The sequence below is a fragment of the Choloepus didactylus genome, chromosome 13 (assembly GCF_015220235.1).
Source record: "Choloepus didactylus isolate mChoDid1 chromosome 13, mChoDid1.pri, whole genome shotgun sequence".
Classification (NCBI taxonomy): Eukaryota; Metazoa; Chordata; class Mammalia; order Pilosa; family Megalonychidae; genus Choloepus; species Choloepus didactylus.
The window spans coordinates 64,276,028-64,295,850 of NC_051319.1; the positions used below are offsets into that span (position 1 = coordinate 64,276,028).

General features: G+C 40.1%; 1 protein-coding gene across 3 annotated transcripts in view; it reads left to right on the forward strand.

The window, feature by feature from the left end:
• SNX24 (sorting nexin 24) overlaps positions 1-15,141 on the forward strand; it is a 201,229-nt gene extending 186,088 nt beyond the window's left edge. For all 3 annotated transcript variants that reach the window (XM_037801800.1, XM_037801799.1, XM_037801801.1), the window contains exon 7: positions 14,463-15,141. In XM_037801800.1, coding sequence (XP_037657728.1) covers positions 14,463-14,530 — 68 coding nt within the window. In that variant the 3' untranslated portion in view covers positions 14,531-15,141. The remainder of the gene's footprint in view (positions 1-14,462) is intronic.
• Positions 15,142-19,823: the final 4,682 nt, after the last annotated feature.

The window sequence follows — 19,823 nt, forward strand, 5'->3', positions numbered from 1 at the left end:
CCCACCAACAGTGAATAAGAGTTCCAATTTCTCCACATCCCCTCCAGCATTTGTAGTTTCCTGTTTGTTTAATGGCAGCCATTCTAACCGGTGTTAGATGGTATCTCATTGTGGTCTTAATTTGCATCTCTCTAATAGCTAGTGAAGCTGAACATTTTTTCATGTGTTTCTTGGCCATTTGTATTTCCTCTTCAGAGAACTGTCTTTTCATATCTTTTGCCCATTTTATAATTGGGCCGACTGTACTATTGTCATTGAGTTGTAGGATTTCTTTATATATGCAAGATATCAGTCTTTTGTCAGATACATGGTTTCCAAAAATTTTTTCCCATTGAGTTGGCTGCCTCTTTACCTTTTTGAGAAATTCCTTTGAGGTGCAGAAACTTTGAAGCTTGAGGAGTTCCCATTTATCTATTTTCTCTTTTGTTGCTTGTGCTTTGGGTGTAAAGTCTAGGAAGTGGCCGCCTAATACAAGGTCTTGAAGATGTTTTCCTACATTATCTTCTAGGAGTTTTATGGTACTTTCTTTTATATTGAGATCTTTGGTCCATTTTGAGTTAATTTTTGTGTAGGGTGTGAGGTAGGGGTCCTCTTTCATTCTTTTGGATATGGATATCCAACTCTCCCAGCCCCATTTGTTGAAAAGACCATTATGACTCAGTTCAGTGACTTTGGGGGCCTTATCAAAGATCAGTCGGCCATAGATCTGAGGGTCTATCTCTGAATTCTCAATTCGATTCCATTGATCTATATGTCTGTCTTTGTGCCAGTACAATGCTGTTTTGGCAACTGTGGCTTTATAATAAGCTTCAAAGTCAGGGAGTGTAAGTCCTCCCACTTTGTTTTTCTTTTTTAGAGTGTCTTTAGCAATTCGAGGCATCTTCCCTTTCCAAATAAATTTGATAACTAGCTTTTCCAAGTCTGCAAAGTAGGTTGTTGGAATTTTGATTGGGATTGCATTGAATCTGTAGATGAGGTTGGGTAGAATTGACATCTTAATGACATTTAGTCTTCCTATCCATGAACATGGAATATTTTTCCATCTTTTAAGGTCCCCTTCTATTTCTTTTAGTAGAGTTATGTAGTTTTCTTTGTATAGGTCTTTTACATCTTTGGTTAAGTTTATTCCTAGGTACTTGATTTTTTTAGTTGCTATTGAAAATGGTATCTTTTTCTTGAGTGTCTCTTCAGTTTGTTCATTTCTAGCATATAGAAACATTACTGACTTATGTGCATTAACCTTGTATCCCGCTACTTTGCTAAATTTGTTTATTAGCTCTAGTAGCTGTATCGTCGATTTCTCAGGGTTTTCTAGATATAAGATCATATCATCTGCAAACAATGACAGTTTTACTTCTTTTCCAATTTGGATGCCTTTTATTTCTTTGTCTTGCCGGATTGCCCTGGCTAGCACTTCCAGCACAATGTTGAATAACAGTGGTGACAGCGGGCATCCTTGTCTTGTTCCTGATCTTAGAGGGAAGGCTTTCAGTCTCTCACCATTGAGTACTATGCTGGCTGTGGGTTTTCATATATGCTCTTTATCATGTTGAGGAAGTTTCCTTCAATTCCTATCTTTTGAAGTGTTTTTATCAAAAAGGGATGTTGGATTTTGTCAAATGCTTTTTCAGCATCTATTGAGATGATCAATTGATTTTTCCCTTTTGACTTGTTAATGTGTTGTAATACATTGATTGATTTTCTTATATTGAACCATCCTTGCATGCCTGGAATAAACCCCACTTGGTCATGGTGTATGATTTTTTTAATGTGTCTTTGGATTCGATTTGCAAGTATTTTGTTGAGGATTTTTGCATCTATATTCATTAGGGAGATTGGCCGGTAGTTTTCCTTTTTTGTAACATCTTTGCCTGGTTTTGGTATTAGATTGATGTTAGCTTCATAAAATGAGTTAGGTAGTGTTCCATTTTCTTCAATGTTTTGAAAGAGTTTGAGTAAGATTGGTGTCAGTTCTTTCTGGAAAGTTTGGTAGAATTCCCCTGTGAAGCCATCTGGCCCTGGGCATTTATTTGTGGGAAGATTTTTGATGACTGATTGGATCTCTTTGCTTGTGATCGGTTGGTTGAGGTCTTCTATTTCTTCTCTGGTCAGTCTAGGTTGTTCATATGTTTCCAGGAAATTGTCCATTTCCTCTACATTATCCAATTTGTTGCCATACAGTTGTTCATAGTATCCTCTTATAATTTTTTTAATTTCTTCAGGATCTGCAGTTATGTCACCTTTTTCATTCATTATTTTGTTTATATGGGTCTTCTCTCTTTTTGATTTTGTCAGTCTAGCTAGGGGCTTGTCAATCTTGTTGATCTTCTCAAAGAACCAAGTTTTGGTGATATTTATCCTCTCTATTGTTTTTTTGTTCTCTATGTCATTTATTTCTGCTTTAATCCTTGTTATTTCTTTTCTTGTACTTGGTTTAGGATTGGTTTGCTGTTCATTTTCTAGCTTCTTCAGTTGATCCATTAGTTCTTTGATTTTGGCTCTTTCTTCCTTTTTAATATATGCGTTTAGTGCTATAAATTTCCCCCTTAGCACTGCTTTTGCTGCATCCCATAGGTTTTGGTATGTTGTGTTCTCATTTTCATTCGTCTCTATATATTTAGCAATTTCTCTTGCTATTTCTTCTTTAACCCACTGATTGTTTAGGAGTGTGTTGTTTAACCTCCAGGTATTTGTGAATTTTCTAAGTCTCTGATGGTTATTGACTTCTAATTGTATTCCATTGTGGTCAGAGAATGTGCTTTGAATAATTTCAATCTTTTTAAATTTATTGAGGCTTGTTTTATGTCCCAGCATATGATCTATTCTGGAGAAAGTTCCATGAGCACTAGAAAAGTATGTGTATCCTGGTGATTTGGGATGTAATGTCCTGTATATGTCTGTTAAATCTAATTCATTTATCAGATTGTTTAGGTTTTCAATTTCCTTATTGGTCTTCTGTCTGGTTGATCTATCTATAGGAGAGAGTGATGTGTTGAAGTCTCCCACAATTATTGTGGAAACATCAATTGCTTCCTTTAGTTTTGCCAGTGTTTCTCTCATGTATTTTGTGGCACCTTGGTTGGGTGCATAGACATTTATGATTGTTATTTCTTCTTGCTGAATTGCCCCTTTTATTAGTATGTAGTGGCCTTCTTTGTCTCTCAAAACATCCCTGCATTTGAAGTCTATTTTATCTGAGATTAATATTGCTACACCTGCTTTCTTTTGGCTGTAGCTTGCATGAAATATTTTTTTCCATCCTTTCACTTTCAGTTTCTTTGTGTCCCTGTGTCTAAGATGAGTCTCTTGTATGCAACATATTGATGGTTCATTTTTTTTGATCCATTCTGCGAATCTATATCTTTTAATTGGGGAGTTTAATCCATTTACATTCAACGTTATAACCGTGAAGGCATTTCTTGAATCAGCCATCTTATCCTTTGGTTTATGTTTGTCATATTTTCCCCCTCTGTCTATTAATATCCTTTATTGTACCCATACCGAATCTCTTTAGTATTGAACCTTTCTCCAAGTCTCTCTGTCCTTTCTTTGTTTCTCTGTCTGTAGGGCTCCCTTGAGTATCTCCAGTAGGGCAGGTCTCTTGTTAGCAAATTCTCTCAGCATTTGTTTGTCTGTGAAAAATTTAAGCTCTCCCTCAAATTTGAAGGAGAGCTTTGCTGGATAAAGTATTCTTGGCTGGAAATTTTTCTCACTCAGAATTTTAAATATATCGTGCCACTGCCTTCTCGCCTCCATGGTGGCTGCTGAGTAGTCACTACTTAGTCTTACGCTGTTTCCTTTGTATGTGGTGAATTGCTTTTCTCTTGCTGCTTTCAGAACTTGCTCCTTCTCTTCTGTGTTTGATAGTGTGATCAGTATATGTCTCGGAGTGGGTTTATTTGGATTTATTCTATTTGGAGTTCGCTGAGCATTTATGATTTGTATATTTATGTTGTTTAGAAGATTTGGGAAGTTTTCCCCAACAATTTCTTTGAATACTCTTCCTAGACCTTTACCCTTTTCTTCCCCTTCTGGGACACCAATGAGTCTTATATTTGGACGTTTCATATTATCCATCATATCCCTGAGGTCCATTTCGATTTTTTCAATTTTTTTCCCCATTCTTTCTTTTATGCTTTCATTTTCCATTCTGTCATCTTCCAGGTCACTGATTCGTTGTTCAGCTTCCTCTAGTCTTGTACTATGAGTGTCCAGAATCTTTTTAATTTGGTCAACAGTTTCTTTAATTTCCATAAGATCATCCATTTTTTTATTTAGTCTTGCAATGTCTTCTTTATGCTCTTCTAGGGTCTTCTTGATTTCCTTTATCTCCCGTACTATGGTCTCATTGTTCATCTTTAGTTCTTTGAGTAGCTGCTCTAGGTGCTGTGTCTCTTCTGGTCTTTTGATTTGGGTGCTTGGGCTTGGGTTATCCATATCGTCTGGTTTTTTCATATGCTTTATAATTTTCTGTTGTTTTTGGCCTCGTGGCATTTGCTGAACTTGATAGGGTTCTTTTAGGATGTGTAGACCAATTGAAGTCCTTATCTCTGATTTATCAGATCTACAGCTTCGTGGAGTACACTTTCTCTAACTAACCAGCAGGTGGCGTCCACGAGCCACCTGTTCTCCACAAGCCAGTTCTCCCCTGCTTAGCCTTTTTGGTGAGTGGGGGAGTGAGTCTTGTGGGGTCCAATTTGTGTACCAAGCTTGCGTGTGTAGTTGGTGTTGCCTGCCCTGTATATGGAGCGTGTTTCTGGGCAGTCAGGGGGTGGGGGGTGGCTCTAACAATCAAATCTCCCTGGTGATCCTAGAGTTTTAAGGCTGCTGCAATAGTCTAATCCTTCAGTTCAGTCCCAGCACAGTTTGTCTCTGCCACTGACCCACAAGTCCTTGGTATTGGCGTATGGCTCCTGAGACTTGCAAGTGGTCCCCTCTTCCAGGCTGTGCACCCCGGGTCTTCTGTTGAGGGATGACTGTGCTATGTCACAGGTGAGTGCCGTTCCCCCAAGGCAGTTCTGGGCTGCTAGGCTGTGTAGGGAGGCTCCCAGTCTGCTGAAATGATGGCTGAATGGGGCTTTGTTAATTCACACTGCTCTACCTCCCAACTCTGGGACAGTCAGCTGAGGTTGCAGGGAAGGCTAATGTCCACGCCCAGTTTTGTGGAGTGTGCCTGTTATTTGAAGCACTTCCGTCACACTGGGTTGTCTGGGGCAGCTCTGGGCTATGGGGCTGGAGATGGGCAGGAGTGTTTCCTGTCCACCAGGATGATGGCTGTGAGCGGACACCCCCCTTTTCTTGGGAAGTTGTGGTGTTTAGTGAATTTTCTCAGCCACTGGATTATTGCGTTTTGTCTCAGAGCTCTCCTAGTTCTGCTCTTGACTTGACCTGCCCAAATTGCAAGTCTTTGAAGCTTTCTGTATTGGGCTTCTTAGAGTAATTGTTTTAGAAAAAGAAAAAAGGATTAAAAAAAAAAAAACAAACAAAAATAAAAATGGGCTCTCCTCAGAGATCTAATGGCTTATTGAAATGCTAAGAGACAAAGCAACCAGGGCCATTAAGGAAAGGTCCACAGGGCAGAGAGATCAGCTTTTCTTCAGGATTTGCATATGCGCCTCAGGGCCCTTCCCCTTTCTATGTTCACCAGAACTCCAAAAATCCTCCGCTTTTATTTTGGAGTTTTTCGTGTTGTTTTTTTTCTATGCCTGTTTCCTTTCTGCTGGGCTGGCTGCTCTCAGATTCTCTGGTGTCTGGTCTCAGTCTATCTATGGTTGGAGTCTGGATCAGTAGAATGAGTTTCCGATAAGAGCAGCCACTGCAGTTCTCCCTTCTCCTTCCCGGAGCTGACAGCCCCTCCTCCCCCGGGACTGAGCCTTGCAGGGAGGGGCGTGGGTCCCCTGGCCGCAAAAACTTACAGATTTTGCTGGTCTCAGCAGTTCGACGTTTTCATGAGTGTTGTATGAAGTATGCCCAAAGTCAGATTGCTCTGTGGTGTCCAGTCCACGCAGTTCCTGGCTTTCTACCTACTTTCCTGGAGGAGTAACTAAAACATACAGCTCACCAGTCTGCCATCTTGCCCCGCCTCCCTCATCACATTTTTTTTTATGATGCCTCTTAGCAAGATTTTGAGGTTATTATTCCAAGGATACTGAGAATGGAAATATCTTCACAGACTTACTGATCCTACGAAATCAGAAAAGTGCAGTCTTTAAAGCTCAGACAATCAAACATTATCCCTTAGCTTCTAACAGCAGAAGTCAAAAGAGTATCTTCCTAATGGATTGAAAAATGGGTACTTTTTGGCCTTTGTTTTGATTTTTCTGGGAAATTTAAAACAACTCTAGACCAAGTCCCCAATGATTTTCTGTGTCTTACCCCATGGACATTTGCAGTCCTCTTCTTACTTGACATGTCATCAGTTTTGGATACTGTTGACCACTTTCTCATTCTTCAGATTGTGTCTGCCTTGGCTTTCCCACTTTTCTATTTTTCTTCCAGTCTCTGACGGTTTACCTGAAGGCCACCATAGATCCTCTCCTCCACCACCCTCTCCTTCGAATAATCTCATCCTTGCTTGTGGGCTTGGTTACCCTGTGCACAGCTAAGTCACAGAATCGTATTTCCATCCCACTCCTCTCCTCCAAAATGTTTACTATAGCTATGGGCCCTCCATGGTCTGGCCCTTGCCCCTGTTTCCCTGGGACCTCCTCAGACTCTCTGCCCTAGGCACACCAGAATTCTTTCCGGGCCTCAAATGTGCTGAACTCCTTTACAGGTCCGGGCGCTGCTGCTCCTCCCTCCCGGAACTTTCTTCCAGTCTCCACACCTGGTTGGTTCTCTCTCATCTTGCAGGTCTCGTGTCAGATTATCACAGCCTCAGAGAGGCCTTCGCTGCCTCCCTCTAAAGTAGCCCTCATGAGTTACCCCATTTACTTTTTATCAGTGCACCCTATGCTGCTTCCTTCAACGCAGTGATCACCATCTGAATCGATTTTTTCTTTGTTCCCTTTTTTCCTTCTGTTGTGTTCACAGTCTTAAGTCCTCAGCATTTAGCATATGCTCAGCACTTGGTAGACAATAAACACAGGGCCTTGACATTCACTGTTCCCTCTGCTGAGAATGTCCTTTTCCCGACCCCCTCACAGCAATGAGGGAACTGCTTCATCCAAGTCTGTTCAGACGGCTCCTCGCACAGGGTCTTCCCTGACCTTCCCATCCCGTCACTCTCTAGCCCTCTGCACTGCTCCTTAGCACTTAAAAAACTTTTTTTTTTACCATATTGTAATATGGTAAAATTGTCCATAGTATTTAATGTTATTTTCTTTTTTTTTGTCCTTTTTTTGCTGAAATCATTTAGTTGAATTCATTTAAGCTAATTATGCTTATGATATGACCCTTCTGACCTTCAAATAAACTTCTGTATTTTGGGTGGCAAAGAATAAAGGCATATATGCTGCTTATATGTAATATGCCCTACTTAGGCATTTCATCAGAAATTAATTAACACTTGTATTTATAACTATTGGTTTTAATACACTTCCACATAGGAAAAATACTTTTAGAATTAAAACTAATTAGCTCAATCATTGCTTTTGATTAGGGTATAAATAAATAGGTTTAGGGCCTACTACAAACTTTTAAAGATATATTTTATGAAAAATTATATTACTTCATGTTGGAGAAAAGCAAACACTAAGAAATCAAGTGTTAGCAACCAAAAATAATTGGATATTCATTACTGGAGATATTTTTAAACCTCTTTGTTTGTTTGTTTGTTTGTTCATTCATTTGCTTGTCTGCCCAACTAGCATTTAAGTTCAGTTAGGGCAGAGACTGTTACTTATAACCCCAGTTATTAAAACAGTACTTGGTGCTTAATAATGGCTGCTACTTACTGTGTGGCAAGCTCAAGCCTAAGAACTTTGTTTCATTCATCAGTTTTTAAATACAGTTTTATTGAGATGTATTCACACACCCTACAGTCATCCACAGTGTACAATCAGTTATTCACAGCACCATCATATAGTTGTGTGTTCATCACCAGAATCAATTTTTGAACCTTTTCGTTACTCCAAAATAAAAGTAAAAGCAAAAAGAACACCTTAATGTTTCCATCCTCTCCATCCCACCCTATTCTTCATCTAATTTTTGTCCCCATTTCTCCACTCATCTGTCCAAACACTAGGTAATGGGAGTGCGAGCCACAAGGTTTTCATAATCACACAGTCACACTGTGCAAGCTACATTGTTATACAATCATCTTCAAGAATCGAGGTCAGTGGGTTGCAGTTCAACAGCATCAGGTGTTTTCCTCTAGCCATTCCAACACACTAAAGACTAAAAGGTGATATCTATGTAGCGCGTAAGAATACCCTCCAGAGTGACCTCTCGACTCCATTTGAAATCTCTCAGCCACTGGAACCTTGTTTTGTTTCATCTCTCTTCCCCCTTTTGGTCAAAAGATCCTCTCAAACCCACAGTGCTGGGTTTAGGCTCATCCCCAAGAGTCATTTCCTGTGTTGCCAGGGGAATTTACACTCCAGGGTTTCATGTCCCACCTAGGGGGGAGGGGGTAGTGTGTTTATCTGCCGAGTGGGCTTAGAGAGAAGAGGGGGCCACATCTGAACAACAAAGAGGCTTTCTGGGGGGGGACTCCTAGGCACAATTATAAGTGGGCTTAGCCTCTCCCTTGCAGCAACTAGCCTCACAAGGGAAAGCCCCCAGATTGAGGGCTTGGCCCACTAAATTGGTAGTCCTCAGTGTTTGTGGGAAAATTAGCAATAGCCCAGGTGGGGAAGTCCAACATTTCCGTATTTCTCCCCAGTTCCTCAGGGGGGCCTTGCAAATACACTTTTTTTTTAAATTTAATTTTTTTGAGATTGTTCACACACCATACAATTATCCAAAGATCCAAAGTGCACAATCAGTTGCCCACGGTACCATTATACAGCTGGGCATCCATCACCACAATTGATTTTTTTCAATTTTAGAACATTTTCATTATTCCAGAAAAGAAATAAAGACAAAAAAAGAAAATTCAAATCCTCCCATACCCTAACCACCCATCCCCTCCATTACTGACTCATAGTATTGGTATGGTACGTTTGTTACTGTTGATGAAAGAATGTAAAAATGCTACTAACTGTAGTACCCAGTTTGCAACAGGTATATTTTTCCCTATATACCCCTCTATTATTAACTTCTAGTTATGGTGTCATACATTTGTTCTAGTTCATGAAAGAGATCTCTAATACTTGTACAGTTAATCATGGACATTTTCCGCCACAAGATTCACTGTATTGTACATTCCCATCTTTTAACTTCCAACTTTCCTTCTGGTGGCATACATGACTCTAAGCTTCCCCTTTCCACCACATTCACACACCATTCAGTACTGTTAGTTTTTCTCACAATAACGTGCTACCATCACCTCTGTCCATTTCCAAACACTTAAGTTCAACCTATTTGAACATTCTGCTCATACTAAGCAACCGCTCCCCATTCTTTAGCATTGTTCTATATTCTGGTAACTTATATTTCATGTCTATGAGTTTACATATTATAATTAGTTCATATCCGTGAGACCCTGCAATATTTGTCCTTTTGTGTCTGACTTATTTCACTGAATATAGTGCCCTCAGGGTTTCTTCATCAACCTGTTTTTTCTTTTTTTTTAAGATGGTTTTGTTCACCCATCATACTTTTCATCCTAAGTAAACAATTGATGGTTCCCTATATACGTATTTATGTATTCACTACCATCACCACTATCTATATAAGGACATCTCCATTTCTTCCGAAAAGAAGGAGGAAGAGTCAAAGAAGGTAGAGAGACAAAAGAAAAAGAAAGAAAAAAAAAATGGCAGCTAAAAAGCAACAAAAGGAAAGATAGAATTAAACTAAAATAGAATAAAAGAGTCAGACAACATCACCAATGCTAAGAGTCCCATTCCCCTCCCTTATGTCCACCTCTTATAGGCATTTAGCTTTGGTATATTGCCTTTGTTACAATAAAGGAAGCATAATACAATGTTTCTGTTAACTGTAGTGTCTAGTTTGCATTGACTGTATTTTTTCTCCAATATCACCCTATTTTTAACACCTTGCGAGGTTGACATTCATTTGTTCTCCCTCGTGAAAAAACATATTTGTACATTTTATCACAATTATTGAGCACTCTATGTTTCACTGAGTTATACAGTGACAGTCTTTGTCTTTCCTCTTTCTTTCTGGTGTCCCACATGCTCCTAACTTTCCTCTTTCAACCATACTCACAGTCATCTTTGTTCAGTGTACTTAACATTGCTGTATTACCATCACCCAAAATTGTGTTCCAAACCTCTCACTCTTGTCTTTTTCTATCAGTCTGTAGTGCTTCCTTTAGTATTTCCTATAGTGCAGATATCTTGTTCATAAGCTCTCTCATTGTCTGTTTGTCAGAGAATATTTTAAACTCTCCCTCATATTTGAAAGACAGTTTTGCTGGATATAAGATTCTTGGTTGGCGGTTTTTTCTTTCAGTATCTTAAATATATCACATCACTTCCTCTTTGCCTCAATGGTTTCTACTGAGAAATCCTCACGTAGTCTTATCAAGCTTCCTTTATATATTATGGATCACTTTTCTCTTGCTGCTTTCAGGATTCTCTCTTTGTCTTTGACCCTTGATAATCTGATTATTAAGTGTCTTGGCATAGGTCTAGTCAGATCTGTTCTGTTCAGGGTACTCAGTGCTTCTTGGATCTGTAATTTTATGTCTTTCGTAAGAGATGGGAAGTTTTCATTGAGTATCTCTTCTATTATTGCTTCTGCCCCTTTTCCCTTCTCTTCTCCTTCTAAGGGCACCCATGACACATACATTCATGCACTTCATGTTGTCACTCAATTCCCAGAGACGTTGCTCATATCTTTCCATTCTTTTCCCTCTCTCTTCTTCTGTGTGTAGGATTTCTGGTGTCTTGTTCTCCAGTTCCTGAGTGTTTTCCTCTCCCTCTTGAGACCTGCTGTTGTATGTCTCCATTGTGTTTTTCATCTCTTGTGTTGTGCCTGTCATTTCCATAGATTCTGCCAGTTGTTTTTTCAAACTTCTGATTTGTACCTTATGTTCGCCTGCTGTTTTCTTAATAGCCTTCATCTCTTTTGCCATATCTTCCCCTAACTCACTGATTTGGTTTTTTATTAGATTTAGCACATTTCTTTGAAAATCTTTGATTGTTTCATTAAAGTGAGACAATATCTCAACTGTATCTTAATTGTGGTGTAAGTTTGTTCCTTTGACTGGGCCATATCTTTGTTTTTCCTAGTGTAGATTATAGTTTTCTGTTGTCTAAACGTCTGGTTTCCTTGGTTACCCCAATCAGATTTTCCCAGACCAGAATGGGTTCAGATCTGAGAATGGGGTTATATGCAGTTTCAAGTCTCCCTGGGGGTGAGAATTAGAGATTGAAGACTTTCCCGTGAGGTCTCTAGATGTTGTACTTTTCCTAACTTGTGCAGCAGGTGGCACCTGTCAGCCTGTCGATCCTGATTGGTATAAGGAGGTGTGGCCCCTTTAGTGGCTCTTTTGGCTGTTTTCCCCCAGGCTCTGGGGTCTGGTTCTGAAGGGAAAGCTGGGGTCCACCTCCTTACTTTTAGGGAAGATACTCCCTAGGGAGTTATCATCTGCATTTGAATTGTTGTCTGTCTGACTTTGTCTCCACCCCTGACCTGGGTCAGAGTGCTGCGAACTGAAAATAGCTGAGGCTCTCTCCAGTGGGCTCCTCCAGTTGAGAGAGAGAGAAAGGGACAGAAAGCCACCTTTTAGAGCCAGTACATGGCCCCCCAGTTTCACTTGTCAGCCAGAGGTAATGCCTGGTCTTCTGGGCTCCCCTCCTGGGACAGATGAGTATTCTGGTTCTTTAAGGTCAGTCATCCCTAAAAGCCTCTGTCTGCTTGTTGGGGGTTTGTAGCTTGTATTCAGCAGTCCACATTTGTTAATTAAAACTGCAATTGGAACCTGGTTGCGCTGTATTCACTTGCTGGTAGAGTGCTGCTGAGCAAGATTTTGCAGCTCAGCCTGCCATTGGGGGAAGGGCTCCTGGCACAGTTCCTCAGTCTTTACTTACAGATTTTATGCTGCGATTTCAGGCATTCATCCCAATCCAGGTTGGTGTACAATGTGTGAACAGTCATGGTTGTCCCCCAGCAGTTATTCCAAATTATTTACTAGTTGTTCCTGGTTGTTTATTAGTTGTTCCAGGGGACTAACTAAATTCCACTCCTCTCTATGCTGCCATCTTGCCTCCTCCTCCTTCCTGCAAATACACTTTTACTCTCTGCCAATATCACTCTGGGATGTATCAAATTTCAGCCCAGCTTATACAAACTCGCCAAATCCCACTTCCCATTCACAGCTCCATGCACTTATAGTGTTCAAACAAACTGATCATACAACTTAAATTATCTAATGTGCTACAGAAAATATAGTTCCTGCACCAAATAAACATCTCCTCCCTTGATCTCGCATAAAAGTTGTAGTTTTAAAACCCAGTCCGTATCGTCCTTTACCCTTGGGCCTGATTTGCATTAGTCCTAACCAGATCCATATGATTAGACAATCATAACTCTAATTGAAGTCTGAACTCTTTTTCAGCTCTTTCAACAGTTGCCATATGGGGTAATACTGACATTCATAGCTGCCAAGCTCTAGCTCCAAGTCTCAGGTGTCACACAGATACCAAAGTTCTAGAGACCAACCAGGTTATACACAAGGTCACTCATCAATTTTTGTAAGAATCTTTGAGGTAGATACTATTATGAATTCCATGTCACAGATGGGGAAACTGAGGCACGGAGGAATTAAATAATTCACTTAAGGTCATGCAGCTATTAAGTGGCTGAGCCAGGACACAGAAGCTTCTCAATAAATATTTTTTGAGATGAGCTTACCTCTATATTCACCTCCTTATTGGGGATTTGCCAAGTTTCAAGGGCATCTCAAACTTAACAGGTTCAAAACTGAATTGATCGTCTTCTGCTTAACTCTCACTCCGGATCTTGTGGCTGGTCTTCTCCCACCACCAATTGTGTTTATGCGAGCCGGAATCCTCAGAGGTGTCCCTGACTTCTCCTTTTCCCTCACCAGTCACATCCAGTCCAGGTCATGTCCTTATTTCTCTGGAATCCATCCTCTTTCTCTGTCCTTCTCCCACTTGCACTACTGCAATAGGCCTGAACTCATCTCCCCATGCCCACTTTAACTTGCTCCAGTCCAGCCTCAGAATGGTAGCCAGGGTCATATTTTCAAATCACAATTTGATTATGTCTCACTCTGCTTAAACTCTTCAATAGCTTCTCACTGCTTTTCAGATAAAGTCAGGATCCCCATTCATTGTTACCAGGCATGAGTTGGCCCCTCCCTGTCTTCCAGCCTCCTCCTGTCTTTCTCTTCTTGCCACACTTGCCTCTTCTCAGGTCTTCAGACCCACTAAGCTCCCTCAAGCCACAACTTTCCCTTATGCTATTCCTTGTTCCTGGACCCACTTCTCTTCCATTTCCACCTGCTTAAATTCCCTCATCCCAGTCCTTTCCTTCAAGAGTCTTCCTGCCCTCCCTGGTGAGTTCCAGTCCCCTTTTAAGTGGTTTCACATAATAAGCACTCCACAGAAGTTGAATTAATAAAGGAACACATTTATTTTTTTTTTCTTAAGGTGCCAGACCACTTCATTTCCTTAAATAGTAACTTAATTTAAAGTGGTTGGCTTTAGCATAGTTTCTGGGTAGAATTATGTACAGATTGAAGTTTAGAAATCAGACTTCTGAACCATGTGATTCATTGGTTCCCTTGCTCAAGGAATCCATTCATATTTTACCTGCTGTGATAACTGGAATGTGGCAAAATATAACATCCACCTCTTGGTCTCCTTTGTTACCTCCTCTAAAAATGTAGCTGATTTTCCAGTTTGACAAGACAGCTTTTGTAGGAAATTTGCCCTTTTAAGTTAGGAAGCCAGGCCTCATCTTACTCCTCCCCAGAAGCTGGTATAATAGTACAAGCATACTTAAGACAACTTGGACTGAATGCTGCTGTAAACCACAACGTAAAAACTGCAGCAAAGTATTCCCAGTAGAAATCTTGGAATTCCTTCAAGTATATTGAGATTTTGTTAGAAATTGAATTGCCAGTGCAATCCATCTTCCTTGTGAGAAAACATTCGGATAAAGAGCTGGGGACTAGCAGCATTAACCATTCGAGCATCCCTTAAATCAATAAGCTACAAATCTGGCCCTGCATTCCTGCAGTGCCTGGTGCTTCTCTAAAGTGGCTTTAGACTGAAGCAGCATGACGGACAGTACATCCTAAACAAGGGCAGACTGCACGGTGATTCTTAAGTTATAGTAGGCCTTACCTCGTGAGATTGTGCAAAACGCAATTATATTTCATCAGTGCACATAAGAAAAGCAGTTTTCCTTTTGTTTTTCAGATTTTCCAAATGTGGTTATTGAAGGAGTCCTCCATGGGATATTTTACTCTCAACTGCAGCCCAGGTAGAAATCCTACATGGCTGAAAGAAGCTGAAGCAAGTTTCGAGGTTGTAGTCAAGAAAATCGATACCTACCAAATTAATCTAAACTCTATGACATAACAGCTCTAGCTAGTGGTAAAATGCCCAATCCGAGCTTAATTCAGGGCAGGGATGTTTCCATTAGAATGGTGCTTTTAAAAATAGAAATGGAACCAGGGCAATGGTCAGGTTAAGCCCAAGTGTTTAAGAAGTAGAATGTAGCTGCCAACTTAGAAACCCAGGAAAAGGAGGCTCCAAAGTTCCCTGGGAGCACTGCGTGTAACAAAACGAAGTTACTCTCTGCTTCAGTAGCACCATTTGCTAATTGAAAATCATATCCTGAATCCTACTAAGACTGATCAACTGTGGTAGCTTTTTTGTTCACGTTTTATCACACACTAATCTTTTCACAGGGAACTTTTCTCTGTTACTGATAGATACATTCTGAAGTGCTGGCACCAGGAAAGTATCACGGAAACACACTGTGCTAAATGTGAGGAAGTGACTGAACTGGAATTTAATTGTACTGACAATATCATGGCTTTTAAAAAAAAAAAAAAATCATGGCATTTTTATTTACATTACAGTGGAGTTGCATCATGCCCAGGGGTTATTTCTAATGTGAGTACATAAGATAAAATGGGGCATTATTAAGATTTCCCTTGTAAACCCTTTAAAAGATGCCATATTGGAAATCTGTGCGTATACCACAAACATTTTTTCCATGTTGTTGGAAGAAAGAAATGACTTTCCTTGGTTGAACACCAGATGAAGTTGTTGGTGTTTGTTTAGGGCCCATTTTATATAAAAAGTGCATTCCTGTAAACACTAGACTCACACTCAACCCTGCCAGATGCTTGCACACCTGGCTGTGACCTGAGGGACTGCCAGAGGGACAGCAACCATCCTGGGTTACTCCAGGCACACCTTCCTGGAATGGGTGGTAGTACAGCAGTGTTTAAAGGTCCTCTCCTTATTGTTTTCTTTTCACTGACCTCATATATTGAATTAGTGTAAGTTAAATGTATTTGTGGTATTGGTCCATTGTACATCAAACATTCATTCATATTTTGAATGGGAAAGAATAAAAACATATATGCTACTTGTATGTGTGTGCTGAATTTGGGCATTTCATTGAAAACTAATTAATAGCTAGCCCATTTATGGTTATTAGTTTTAATAAGCTTCTGTGTGGAGAACAATGTTTAGAATCAAAACTAATAACTAAGTCATGGTTTTTGATTAGGATCTAAATATACAGGTTTAAAGCTGCAAGCTTTTAAAGATATGTTTTATGATAGATTATGTTACTACATGTTGGAAACAAGCAAGAACTAAGTAATCAAATGTCATCAACCAAAAATAACTGAATAATCATATATCAGAGATATTTTTTAATGTTTTTATGTAGTTAGTTATTTTGAGTTAAATAAAAACAAAGAATTGAAAAGTATTTGAATTCATCTTATGCTGCTAGGATTTTATTTGAAATATGAATTGTGTCTCTTCCTTTACATACACGTACACACACCAAAAAAAAATCTCATATATTTACATAAACATTTATTTCTAATCTGACAGTATAAATGTTAAATTACCTCACTTATTATTAAACCAATAGGTACTTGTTAAATTGTTTATTATTTACCAATATATCAAGAATTTAAAAAAATAAAGACCAAACATATATAATGACATACTGCTCAAGGAATCTTTTTTGAGAGTTAAATTCTTTCTTGGTGATGTATTTCATTTCTTTTATTTTCATTTGAATTTTTAATATGCAATTTTGCCAGTCAGGGTCTTTGCAGGAAGTAGACACCACTGTAGGTATCTTAAGCAGAAAGGGAACAGGAAACCAAATGGTTACATCTGGAAGGATGGGTGTGAAAATTCCTGCTGGTTCAGGACACCGCAGCAGCCACTGCACTGACCTGCCAGGGGAGCCATCACCTGTGCCTGAGGAGGGATTCAGCGGGTCAGGAGGCCGCTGCTGGAGCTATTAGGGTAAAAAACATCACTGTAGCTGCAATCCAGGGATCGATAAATAGGGATCCGGAAGTAACTATCGCCACTGTAACTGCCTCTTAGTAGCCCCAGGAAGCTGGTGCCTGGGCACTGGAACAGTCTCGCTGCCACCACCCACCCCACCCCTACCTCTCAACACTCGTGGCTGTGCTCTCCAGTAACCACAGCCCAAAGCAGCAGCGAGTGCTCTTCACCCACTTCCATCTTCCACTCCACATTTCGTAAAGTGCAACCAGTTGGCAGAACTCTGTTTTCATTGAGCCCCCAGCTGCAGGGGAGTCTGGGAAGGAGGCAGTAGCTTGTTCTGCAGCTCAGGGATTCATGTTGGAGAGATGATGGGATTTATTTCCCGTGGTTGAAAATTTAATAAAAATGTGTAAAGAATATATAAAGAAGAAAAGTCTTCACACACCTTGTCTCTTAAATCCCCAGCTCCCCTCCCATAGACCACCTTTTATGCCTCCTTCAGAATCTACTACCAAGAGGACATCTATTAAAGGCCCAAGGTATTGCATGTGGCCACAGGAAGGGACTCTTTGAAGGAGACTGCATTGAGTAGTTGTCTCAATCAACACCCAGTATGCAGTGGGCACATCATATATTCATCTGTTCAGTCGATGAAATGCCTTTGAGTTCCCCCACTAGGCTAAGGCACTATGTCAGGCACTGAAACAATATAGACATAAATACTTTTTCTCTGAAGTTTTCACCTATCATATTTACTAGAGTGTCTTTCCATTTTATTGAGTTGAATATAAAGTTCAGTGGATAAGGCTGTTTTCTTGGGTCTCTCTGCTCTCCTGAGAAATAAGCATTTTCATCTTGGCTTTGTTTTGGGTTTTCATCTTTGATAATGATTTTTTTGCCAGTCAGGGTTCAGTAGCAGAATCCCGGGGGAACGTGGCAGACTCTGATTCCGAACTATGAAATTTTTGCAGCATTTCTGTCTTTTGTCCATGTAGATATGTAGTAACAGACTAGATTCTGATGAGAGTGAGGGGGCATTTATTTTTGTGTGAGGGGAAGGAGAGTATATTAAATATGTCAAGCCACTGGAGATATAATTACTGAAGAAAATTTTGTTTTGTATCCTAAGAATATGATTGTAAATCTGACCTATAAAGGGGGAACCATTTTCTTTCTCCATTACTCTAATAGCAGCCATGGTGACATCCATGGTGTCCCCACCTCTGATATTCCATGCCATTTAGATGCATCTATGTACTGAGCGTCTGCTGTCTGCCATGTGTTTTTGGCCTAGGGCTTTACATATTTTATTCCATTATGAAGTATTTTTAGTGTCCCTGTTTTATTGAAGAAAATCTTGAATATCACAGAGATTAATAATAATTTTTAAAAAATAGCTAACAGTTGTTGAGCACTAATTTGGGGCCAAGAGTTACTGGCCTAAATGCTGTTCACAAATGATCTCATTTAATCCTTAGAGCATGCTTATGAAGTATGTATTCTTATTGTCCCACTTTACAGTGAAAAAAATTTAGCCCAGAGAGGGGAAATAACTTGTCCAAAGCCACCTGTTAATAAAGGGACTCAGGATTTCAACCTCTCATGTACAAAAGCTCAAGCTCATCTCCTTCCCAGTCAGGCTCACACTACAACTATTTGTATTTGTGTGCATCTCTGAACCTCACATGAATACTCCAACCACAAAGAGCTAGTAGTATAATAGCTGATGACATTTTGCACTACATTATAATCTATAATGTGCTTTCCCATCTTACTTTATTAAACCAAGCTCCATGCTCTCATCAGCAGCCTCCTTCCAAGTCTCCCTGCTCCCATTCTTACTAGTCTGTTCTCAACATTCCAGCCAGAGTGATCTTTGTAAAATGTCCATCAGATCATGTCACTCTCTTGCTCAAAATCCTTGAGTAGCTTCTCTTTTGACTTAGAATAAAATTTAAACTCCTTGTCATAGCCTCTGCTGCCCTCTCCAAGTTCCCTTTGCACCCTCACTGGAAACACTGACCGTTCAGTTCCCAGGACGTGCCAACCTAGGTGCCCCTTGAGCCCTCTGGACCTGCTGGTCTCTGACTGGAACACCCCTTCTGCCTCTCTTCAGAAGGCTTCTCATCTTTCAGGCTCAGCTTAAATGTCACCTCCTCAGAGATGCCCTCCGTGGCCACTCATTTAATGTGGCCCCCAAGCCCCACTCTGCACCATTATTCCATCGTAGCAAACCTTCATAAGCTTCCTTCATAGCACTTACCACTCTGTAATCATCCTCTTTATTTGTTTACTTGTTTACTGTCCTTCTCCTCCCAAAGAATGCAAACTCTGTGAGAGCAGGGGCAGTGTTTGACTTGATTTTATTGTTTCTCCGGTGCGGGGCCCAGAGTAAATCTCAAAAACCACTGTTGAACCAGTGGACGGACAGCAGCCTGTGTTCCAGGTCCCAGCCCATACTTCCTAGCAAGGCTTGATGCATGTGTGATGAGTAAATGACCTCAAAACCAAGATTTGCTAACGTGTGCCAGAGTCCCATAATGATTCACTATGTCATGATTGTTCTGAAAACAGTGATTTTCTAGTTTGCTCACCAATTTGATACACAGAGGGTTACTGGGTTCAGGAACTGTATACTTGGATGATCTTTTAAATATCAGTCATCCTTTACAAACGAATAAGCTCATTCAGAGCCCTGATTTTGTGACAGTGGTACTCACAGTGTGGCCCCTGGAACGGAAGCACGAACATCACCAAAGAACTAGTTTAAAATACAAAGTCTGAGGCCCTACCCCAAACCTATGAAACTAGATACTCTCAGAGTGGGGCCCAGAAATCTGACAAGCCCTGTAGGTGATTCTGATGCACAAATAAAGTTTGAGAACCACAACCCTAGGGTATTTCCAAATACTTCCATGTTATCATGGGGGAAGAGACACAAAATCAAATAGAATGCTAGAATTCTACTCCAAAAGGCTGGTGATACTAAGACATCAGCCCCTCACATCAGCAACTCAAGTGAGTATCAGGATGATTGAACAAAACCAATAAGGTATTTTAAGTGTAGTAAAAGAGAAAAGTTATTATACATTTACAAAATTGTCATCTTTTACATGAAGCTGGTTGTGTTGGTAATTTTTGCTCATCCCAGAAGGCAACATGGTGTCTTTCGAAATCCTTTCTGTCTTTCTGAATTTGATTTTCAGTAAACTAGAATCCTTACCCTCATGAAACTTACAGCATAATGAGAAAGAATACTTGGACAGATGATTCTATAAACAAGTT